Genomic DNA, 10,644 nt, shown 5'->3' on the forward strand with positions numbered 1-10,644 from the left:
TTTGTAAACACTATGTAATATAAATTAATTTCTCTGCTAAAAGAAGAAACGGAGAAAGAAGGGGGGGGGGTTCAGTTTCGACAGTCCAGACATGACGGGCACGTTTAACTAAATGCATAATATGGTGCGCTATCTCGTGACCGTCTTGACTCGCCCAGGAACGTTATGCGGGACCGCTAGTGCGTGGTACTAAGTTAGTATTAAGATGCGATTCCTATGCCAGCAATAAATATGCTAAAGGCAGCATATTTATTTATTAATTTCTCATTACGGATATTAAATCCATTTACAATACCTCATAATGTTTATCTAACAGCGTAATTTACTATTGATCTAATTAAAATAATAGTAATATTATAACAACAATAATAATAATATTAATAAATAATAATAAAAAAACAACATGAATTTGATCATTATACAGTTCTAAATGAAAAAGATAAATATTCGATTAAAGTTCAAAGTCATGTTCCTATATGTTTTTTACTTAACCGTATAATATTTTATATTTTTATTTTGGTTACAGCAATCCCTGCACCTCAGATAGACGAAGGTAATAACAATAGTTTATAAATGTGTACAAGTTCAACAGAAAGGGTACAAGAACTAATAACCTTGCATTAGGCCGTTGGTTAGTAACTAAATTATATTATTACTTTTTTTTTTAGACGGAGTTAATAGAAATTAACATGTCGGCAACAAGTACTGAAAACGAATGGGTTGGTGGGTGACGGGGGTGCGTATAAAAAACTTATTTTTATATAAATCAAATCATCATTTTTCATTTTTAAAAATCTTCATTTAAATATCCCATAGTTGAGAATATTAGAACATTTTGTAATATTTTTATGTTTAGATAACACAAAAATGTAAGTTGAGCAATTTGATAATAAAAGTAACAACCCGTTCCATGCGATCCCCTTTAAAAAAGAAGTTGGAGCACGCTTAAATATCCAAAAAAATTAGTGGAGGTACTTAGCCCCCCCCCCTAAAATTTAGCACTGCTTTTTTAAAAAAAATGTTTTTAATAATGCTTTTTTACGCTAAATACGATGATGTAAATTTTGGGGGTCGAACTTACTTTTGAAGTTATAAGCAAAAACTTAATTTACTTAATTTTTTAAAAAGTACAATAACTTCGTGAAGGTTAACTTTTTAAAATTTTTTTGTATTTCAAAATATGTATTTTTTACGCCTAAAATAATGGTTCAGCTCGAAATTGAATATCAAAATTACTTTTCAAGATAGAAGTAAAAACGCGATAACTTTAGAAAATTTTAACCTTATTTTTTTTCATTATACTTGCTGTTATGTATAAATGTTTTTTTATAAATTCAGAATTGCCCTAGCGTATTTACCCTCCCCCCCTTCCAAAAAATTAATCAAATCTCCGCCTATGCAGGTGACATTAATAATATAATTCCACAATGTATTGCGAGGAGGGCTTACAGCCATTTTCCTATTTACTCCACTGAGATTGTGTGACAACTGACAAGATTAAGAAAAAATATATATTTGTATTACTCGCATTTCATACTATAATTAATCAGAGATTAATTGTAGTAGTAAAATGACCAGAGAATAAGCTTTTGAGTTCACGCCTAACTATTTGTGTCTGCAGACTGCATACCGAAAATCAATACGGTCTACAGACGTCCGCCCTTCCATCATGAACAGTGAACACTACACCATTGACATATTATAATATATTATGCATTAAAATATGTCAATTCTTTACACCAATGTTCCCGTGCGGCGTGCACCGCGCGCTTATCAGCATTCAACACAGACGTCAGTGTCTCGACATGGCCATGTGTACAAATATAATGAGTATTGATTTGATTTGCCCAGTGGCCGGTTGCCGCGGGCCACTACTTTAATGAAGGTCATTCGGCGTTCAATCGATTTTACCTCCACAGGCCACGGTTTATGTAGTCTGCAACCTGGAGTGGTTGTCGGTTGGTATCGATTGCTGTTGCGCCCGGGCAAAGACTATCTAAGTACTAACCAATCACAGCCGTCCACATTATTGATGATTACACCGTATCAAACCCATACAGAACAACGCATACTTTTTTTTTGAAATTGTGTTTATCTCTGTTAAAATGTTAAATATTAATGATTTTTTTCGTTGTGTTTTGATTTAAGCTGTTTTTCGTTTCTTTGAATAATTTTTATCTGCATACAATTTAGTTTTTTTGTGATTCTAGTCAGTTTGGAAAAGGGACCATTGTGCAGTAGTTGTTGTCTAAGCAAAATATTTTTTTCTCCATTATTATTTATTACTATTATAACATTATTTTGTTATAGACCATATTAGAAGTATGATTCTTTTAAACACCGATACTATAATATGCAATTTTATATTATTCTTCGTCATGGTGTACTGCGAGTAAGTAATTTTCTTATAATCTTTTCTTTAGCTATCTCCCAAGACATTAGTCCTCGATTATCTTGAACTTTAAATTCTATACCTACTACTATTATAATATACCACTATAAGTCGTGTCTACAACGTTATAAATAAATGAGCAATGGCAAACATTTTTTTTATTTACTCGGCTTAAAATACTCAAAGTATAAAAAAAAAAAATGAGTACATTGTATTTTAAGTATTTGTAGTTAACATAGGAAATCATATAATATCACTATGTTACTTTTTTATTATAAATGAATGATGGGTTCGATAGTTGTATAAAGTATAGTTATAGTTATAATGTATTTATCATTCATCCATTAGGCATATTAAAAAAGAAAATTAGGAAACTGAGTCTACACACTTTCATGTAATCTCTTATGAGCTACATAAACCCTTGCAAAATAGATTAAATTATATAGGTAGTTAGAACACTATCATAATCTTAGTTGTATAATGATAAGATTCAGTCATATTATCAGCTGTATAATTAAATTTTAAATAAACAGTATGATGTATAAAGTGCATCATAAAGTTATATTATTTTTATATATTCTACTTCCTAACATTTTTATCAATTTCGTTAATATTCTCCAGCTTTTACAGTCCTTGAAAGACTTGATGCCTCTACTTTATTCCTCCATCAATCTCTATCCATGCTGCCCGCTATTGTTACTCCCCGTGTGCACGTGTTTAGATCAGCGTTGACCCTGTCTTCCCAGCACTGTCTAGGGTGACCTCAGGTCTTTTCCCATTTATTTTTTCTTCCAAAGCTTCCAAAATTTCCGTTTGACCTCCAGACATGGCCTGCCCACTCGATTCGTTTACTCATAAGGTATGCATTGATTCCGGGTTTTCGGGAAATTTGTTGTACTTAGTTACCGGTTTTAAAACGTATAAAAGATATTTTCCCTAACACCTCAACTCACAAACTAAATTCACAAAGCTATGATTGATTAAATAACTAATAAATAGGGTAGAAAGCGTGTGTACTTTTATAAATTAATTTGTTTCTATTATTTGTTAAAAATCTTATGGTTATTATTAATTTTATTATCATCCTTAGGTCAGATTATTATACCATACTAAATGTGCATCGCTCAGCAAAACATAATCAGATTAAATCAGCATTTCGAAAAATGGCTAAGCAGCTTCACCCAGATAAAAATAGAGATGATCCAGAAGCTGGTGAAAAATTTTCTAAACTAAGGAACGCTTATGAAGTTCTCTCCGATGAAAAAATGCGTAAAGATTATGACAGATGCGGAGAAAAGTGTGTTAAAAAAGATTCTATGTCTGGTGGTCATGATCCATTTGCAAGTTTCTTTGGCGATTTTGGCTTCCACTTTGATGAATCACCTGGACAAAAAGAAATACCTAAAGGTGGTACCATCGTTTTAGATTTAGCTGTTACATTAGAAGAATTATACAATGGAAACTTTGTAAAGGTTTGTAAAGTCAATAGCCTCCATTTTGACTTAAATAGATTAGTTTGCTTTATTCAAGAGATTATTGTTTTACTCTCTTGAACATCGTTGACTTTTGAAAAAAAAATTGAGCTACTAAGTTAATTACTTGAAAAGCTAACTTATTTTAGACATTGTTTTATTATTCTCTATTTATTATGAAGTTGGGTATAGACAATTTTTTTTGCTAACTCTAATATTAAGCTTAAAGCAAAGTGAGATAACTACTAAAACAGCAATGACTATTGACTATTCTTTAATTGCATTTAGTTTTTTTTACTAAATTATCAGCATTGTTTCTCAAACATTGCTACATAGAACACTCATTTTAAATTAAACAACTACAGATGGAAAAATTATTCGATAATTTTTTTATTTTATATGTTATTACATTTTTCAAATTAAATTAGTTTTTATAAGTAGTATAAATAAGTAAATAGTTTTTTACATTTTCTAATGTCATTTTGTTTTTGAACATGATTTTACAGTATTTATAAAATTAAACAGACAAGGAAGGTGTTCAGATATAGCGCAATTTTTTTTCAACTTCTCCCTGACACCCAAAAAAAGTACTTATTTTTCAACTTAAAATTGCAATACTCTATAACTATTTTTAAAAATAGTCAAATTAATTCCAAATTTATAGGGAATATTCTTTAAATATAGTACTACCGATAAAAATTGATAAACCAAAAATATATCATAAACCCTTTCCCCTGGAATAGAAGGGATGGAAATTTTTACTTTATTTCACTTTTTTAAGCAAAGTTTCAGGGATTTAGATCTGAAAATTAGACCAAAGGTAAATCTAAAATGGAACTATGACGTATCCTATTTTTTCAAAAATCTTTAGTCTAACTTTTTTTTTATAAAGAAAAAACTCCAAAAAAAGGGGAAAATTACACTTTGGCCGTAGTCAATTTCGAGGTTGCTATGTGTGAGTGAATCAACAGTCAACGGGTAATCAACCATACAATGGTAAAAAAACCAATACAATAAAGAATCTTGATTAATGTATTAAGTATACTCTGTAGTTAAAGTTCATAACTAAAATTTTGCGGAAAATTGCTTATCTTTACTCCTTAATAAATGGGTGGTGTGGCGTCCTATTAATAAAGCCTAATTAGTTGTATTTCTTTTTTGTCTATGATGATTTTTATTATTCGAATCACATTCAATATTATTCTATGAACTTATTATTTAATAAATATTCTGCTACTTCTCTTTGTGTACTCGAATAAATTCATGAATTTATTACCCATAGTTTGAAATTGTAAGGTAACCTAACCGAAGAACAACGACCTAGGTAGACATTTTAAAAAAATGGGTTTTTCATGAATTTAGAATCAAGAACAATGAATAAATTTACTAAGTCAATAAATAAGATTGCAAAGAATTAATTAATTAATTAGTCAGAATTATCTGGTTTTTTTAAAATTCATTCTCCATTAAAATTAGACTTTTTGCTGTTAGGTCGTTGTTCTTTAGAAGCCACGGTATAATATAGCAACCAACTGGTATGTTCATTATATTTAATATGTTATTTTTATTTTTAGATTACACGTAATAAACCTGTAATAAAACCATCCCATGGAACAAGGCAATGTAATTGTAGACAAGAAATGATCACCAAACAATTAGGCCCCGGACGTTTTCAAATGATGCAGCAAAATGTATGTGACGAATGCCCAAATGTTAAGTAAGTATTGTTTTCCAATTTCATGATATAACTATGATATATTGCTTAACTTTGTTTATAGGTTTATTATTCTGTTGAACAGGATGTTCAAAGTTTGGAATGTGATGACTTTTAGTGCTACCAATAACCAAAAAAAATATAATAAAATTAAACATTAAAACATTTTTTTAAAAAAAAAACATTGTCGGATTCATAAATTGTCACATTTCAAACTTAGCGAACAACCTTTATCATGTTATAATGGTGAATATTTTACACTTTCAATACGATAAGTTCTGAACAAAAAATTTGCTATTTTGAAAAAAGTTTTTTACTAGGATTTTTATAAAGATGAGTCCACATTGCCAAACATTTGCCAAATATGTTCACCGGAATGTTTTGATAATACATTGTAACATCAAAGAAATGTTTGTGAGAATAATCTACTTACCAGTGCGCACAAAAAAAATTACTCTACTACTATATTCTAATGATTTTTTTACATTTTAAATTTGTTTAGATAATTTCCTAGAAATTCTATGACATAGAGTAGAGAATAAAATTCTGAATTCAGCCATACTAATATTTTAACATTTAACTACTGACGTGCAGTACTACCACTCAGGCGCTAAGAAAAATGTTTTCATTGCAAAACTTTTCAAACTATTTTTAACCATCGATTAACCCAATCTAAGTTAATTAGCAGTATGGATTTAGACCTAATCAATCTACCGTTATGAACTTGGTTGTTATTAATATTTTTGTTTTTGTAAATGTCATTGAAGACCACGTCTTCAAGGTTGATGTCATATTTACTGATTATGGAAAAACCTTTAATCGTGTTAACCCCAATATTCTTGTGGGAGGTACTCTTTAAAGCTGGGCTTGATGAGCTTTTGTTATTCTGGTTTAAATCTTACTTAACTGGTAGAGTCTAATGGGTGAAAGTGTTATCTCAGGTTATCTTCAGAAAGAGTACTTATCCCGTTACTATTTACATTGATTAAGTATTTAATTAATGCTATTTATGTCGGTGATCCCAGACTGAAGATTTCTTATATTTCTAGTTGATTTAAAACTATTTTGCAAAATTAAGATTATATTGGACTTCATAAATCTTCAGGAGGAGATTGATGTAAGGACCGAAGTTTTCTGTAGAATTTTTTAGTTGCCTAGGCTTTACTATATGGACATTGAAAGAGTTAAAGTTCAGAGACGGTTTTTATCATATGCTGCATTCATCTTAAAATTTCCTTAAACTGCACATGGTTAATGCATAACCTCGAATTTATCTCCTTAGCGCATAGGAGAGTTAAGACCAACTTAAGTATTAGTGTTAGGTATTCCTATGTGAGTTGATAAACAGTTATGTAAATACTTCTCTCTTTTCTCAAATGAACTTCCTTCTCGTTCTGCTAGATACTACCATTGATTATAAATATATTGTGTTTATAATCAATGATCCTACTTTCCTTTTGTTGTTGTTCCGATCAATAGTACCAATAATTTATTACCAAGAACCATGTTATTCACCATATGATATGCATCTGGGCAATAAGTACCTCACTTTTCTGTAATTATTATTTTAACTCTATACCATTTTTGAAGAATTTAAGTTTAAAATTGAAATCAAATTTTAGTTTTGGTTATGAATTAAGTATATTTGCCTGTTATATAAATAAATTGCACTACTAATAATTTATTTATTTTCTATCTAGTTAATATGTGTTTTTTTTAGAATGGTTACTGAAGAAAACATGTTAGAAATCGAAATCGAACCTGGCATGATGGATGGTCAAGAAACTAAGTTTGTTGCAGAAGGTGAACCACACATTGATGGAGAACCAGGAGACCTAGTTTTCAAAATTAAAACATTACCACACACTGTGTTTGAAAGGCGGGGTGATGATTTATACACAAACTTAACTATTTCACTGCAGGTTTGTAATTTGTATGACAAAATTATACATTTATTTCTTATATTTCAATTGTAAATTAGATACAATATTAAAGTTGTAGTCTTATTCATTTGTATATTTTTTTCAATAAAATAGGATGCACTGGTTGGTTTTAAAACTGAAATCAAACATTTAGATGGCCGCAAAATTGTAATTGAAAAAGATAAAGTAACATGGCCTGGTGCTAAAATTCGTAAGAAAGGCGAAGGAATGTCTAACTATGATAACAACAATTTGCATGGTGATCTCATTATTACCATTGACATACAATTCCCCAGTGATGACTTCAGTGACGAAGACAAACAAGGTAGTGATTCAACTTTTTTTATTAATTTTACTAACTTAAAAACTGTAAAATTTACATATTTAAAAGTTTCTGGAAGAATTAAATATTATTTTTTTTGATAAACAAAAATCCTAACCTCAGATTTCTGAGAAAATGTTATATCATGTCCCTATTTCTATCATCAGTCTGATTTTAAACCTTGATTCCTTAAACTACTCCCGAAAAAGTTTAATAAAGTAAGTGTCCACCCCTAATAAATAGTCACGATTAAATGTATACACAAGTCTTCTAAAAAGTGCAGTGTTTATACTCAAACTATGTGTACAGTGTACACAGTGATACAAGGTGTCAATCTTAGTTCTTAAGCAATGTGGGTTGATTCACTAGTGTCAAATCAGGTGTTGAAGGAATTTAGCTGACCACATTTTTAAGCGAAGAAAAATATATTTCATGATTATCCAATTAATACAATTATTAACACATTTTTTCTCTTGATTCTTAAATGAATAAATATAAACTTATATAGTTCTGTATGCACTGAAAAGTCCGCGGTGTTTTTTTACATTTATTCGTAATCCTGCAGACCTTTTGTTATTTTTGGTCAAAATTGACAAACAATTACGGATTTACAGAAGCAATGAATGTTATGAAAAAATGTTTCAAACAAAAGTTATTCTTATTTTAATGGAAAAAGCATATTACAGTAAAATAAAATCCAACTGTCACAAGATATACATTTTCGCACAATTTTTTTATTCTATTTAAAATTTTCAACGATAATTTAATAAATATAATAATTTATTATCATAAATGAACAATTACCATTTATTATTCCTATAATTACGTATTATATATTTGTTTTTGATATATTTTTTAAATGGTTTTTTACAACTGTACAATTTAAAACAACTACAGTATGATATATATTGTACGTGGAACATTATTAGTACGGCAATGCAAGTTACACGTTCACAAGATTTACATTTACAATTTGCAACAAGTATTGTGTTTGAAGGAATTAAAATTTTCACAGTTTCTGGTTTAATCATCCCTTCTTCATTATAAAATCCATAAAACTTTAGAAAATTTATTTTCTACAATAATTCAACTATCGTCGAAAAAATTACAATTTTGTAGGTTATGAATACTAGATAAGATTGAAACTATATTTGAAAAGAATTTTCAATTATAATTAATTTTGCATAAGAAAAATCATGTGAAAACGCTGTTCAGAAAAAACTGCCACTGTCAGCAGGAAGCCATTGCACAGTTAGTTTATAAACAATAATTCATATTTTGTTAGGTTATTGTCCAATTTTAGTTATATTTTAAATTTATATTTATGTGTTTTATTTTAGCTATATTGTAACTTTAATAGCTTTTTTCTTTAAAATTAGAGAATTAACTTGATTAAAACATTTTCTTATAACATTCATCGCTTTTTTAAAAATGTTTGCTTATAAAATTTGACCAAAAATTGTTAATATCCAAGGATTTGCGTAGAATTAGGAAGAAATTAATTATATATTCGGATTCCCCCCCTCTCCTCACCAAAAAACACCTCATCTTTTAGTGCATAAGGAAAGGGGGTATTGCAAACAGACTAATAATAATTATACCAAATAGTAAATGTGCTGTTAAAAAATAATGTATTCTTTGTCTTGTTTCAGACCTCGTGAAAATTTTGAGTCAAAGTTCAGTCAATAAAGTTTATAACGGACTAAATGGATATTAATTTAACGGAATGTGTCAGATTTGCCAGTGCCACAAACTTTTCCTTTTTATAAATCTGTGATGTATTTAATCGGTTTAAGGTTGGATATTTATATTATGTATATAAAAACTGATTAAAAATGTCATGATACTTTTTTTTCTTCATATTTTTCAAATTGCAATGTAATGTAAGACATTTATTTAAGTATGTATACTACAAAAAAAAAATCCTATTTCGTTGTACCTAATAAGAAAAGGAATACGAATTATGTAATTCATGTTAAGTACAGTGGTGAATATAAAATACAAAATTTATTATAATATTAGTTTATAATTATTTACTTTGTTAATATTGTGTACTTATATCATTAGTGATGAGCAAATCAGTTAGATATTGTTATTATGTGTGTCTTTTAAGTCGTACAAAAATTTTTATTTTATGTGATAATACAGAAAATAATAATTTTACCTGTGTTCTTTCTATTTTATAACTAGAATATTGTCCTTACTATTACAGTATAAGCAATTAGCCGATGAAGATATATTTTGTAATTTTTTTTTTTTATCAAGTATATTTTTGTTGTTACCGCAATTTAAAAAACAAATTAACACGCGCGAATTTATATCAAGTTTTTTTTCATATAGTACACAATATCTTAATTTCGATATTCTAGTTAAGAGGACTTCACACATCGAAGTTTGCATTTTTTTTTTATCATTTCAGTTAAGAACATTAGAATAATAATTGAAACCCCATATTTTAATTTTTACCGCAAGTTTTAACATTTATCGTCTACTGAGATTTTTAGGGTACACGTCATATTTTTTTTTATGATAATAAAATGTAATCTTTAAATCTCTTTTCGTTTCTTCAGTGAGTCAAGTGTTCGAGAAAAAAAAGTATCTATAAAATAAATAACAATTTGTTTATAATTATTAGAATTATAATAATAAATAAATACATGATAAGTTTGAAATTGACAGTAATAAGTATATTGTATAAGCTTGGTATGGTTTTTGAGCAACTCACAGCATCTAACGTATCGCCACTCAAAGTGTAATTATTTTTGCGATAATTTATTTTGTAAACGGTTAGTTCATCAATGTGGAATACCGAATACATCATA

The 10,644-nt window shown here is 28.6% G+C and overlaps 1 protein-coding gene across 2 annotated transcripts; it reads left to right on the plus strand.

Moving 5' to 3' along the window:
• The first annotated feature begins 2,057 nt into the window (after positions 1-2,057).
• LOC126844202 (dnaJ homolog shv) lies at positions 2,058-9,899 on the plus strand. 2 transcript variants are annotated; one of them, XM_050582171.1, is made up of 6 exons: positions 2,058-2,392; positions 3,483-3,864; positions 5,439-5,581; positions 7,299-7,500; positions 7,615-7,825; positions 9,475-9,899. In XM_050582171.1, the coding sequence occupies exons 1-6, from the start codon at positions 2,325-2,327 to the stop codon at positions 9,537-9,539; spliced, it is 1,071 nt and encodes a 356-aa protein (XP_050438128.1). In that variant the 5' UTR covers positions 2,058-2,324; the 3' UTR covers positions 9,540-9,899. The 2 variants fall into 2 exon arrangements, with proteins under 2 accessions (XP_050438128.1, XP_050438129.1); XM_050582172.1 differs by lacking the exon at positions 2,058-2,392 and adding an exon at positions 3,027-3,251.
• Positions 9,900-10,644: the final 745 nt, after the last annotated feature.

The sequence above is a fragment of the Adelges cooleyi genome, unplaced genomic scaffold, assembly GCF_023614345.1.
Source record: "Adelges cooleyi isolate 19-005CV unplaced genomic scaffold, UGA_ACOO_1.1 ACOO_flye_CR_arks_rails_tigmint_CR_PRNA_651, whole genome shotgun sequence".
NCBI lineage: Eukaryota > Metazoa > Arthropoda > Insecta > Hemiptera > Adelgidae > Adelges > Adelges cooleyi.

What these genes read in the sequence shown, in the direction of transcription:
- LOC126844202 (XM_050582171.1), top strand. Translation starts at nt 2,325, where the DNA reads ATGATTCTTTTAAACACCGATACTATAATATGCAATTTTATATTATTC. An exon ending in ACAATGGAAACTTTGTAAAG is followed by an intron (nt 3,865 to 5,438) that starts GTTTGTAAAGTC and finishes TTTTATTTTTAG; the next exon opens with ATTACACGTAATAAACCTGT. An exon ending in ACTTAACTATTTCACTGCAG is followed by an intron (nt 7,501 to 7,614) that starts GTTTGTAATTTG and finishes TCAATAAAATAG; the next exon opens with GATGCACTGGTTGGTTTTAA.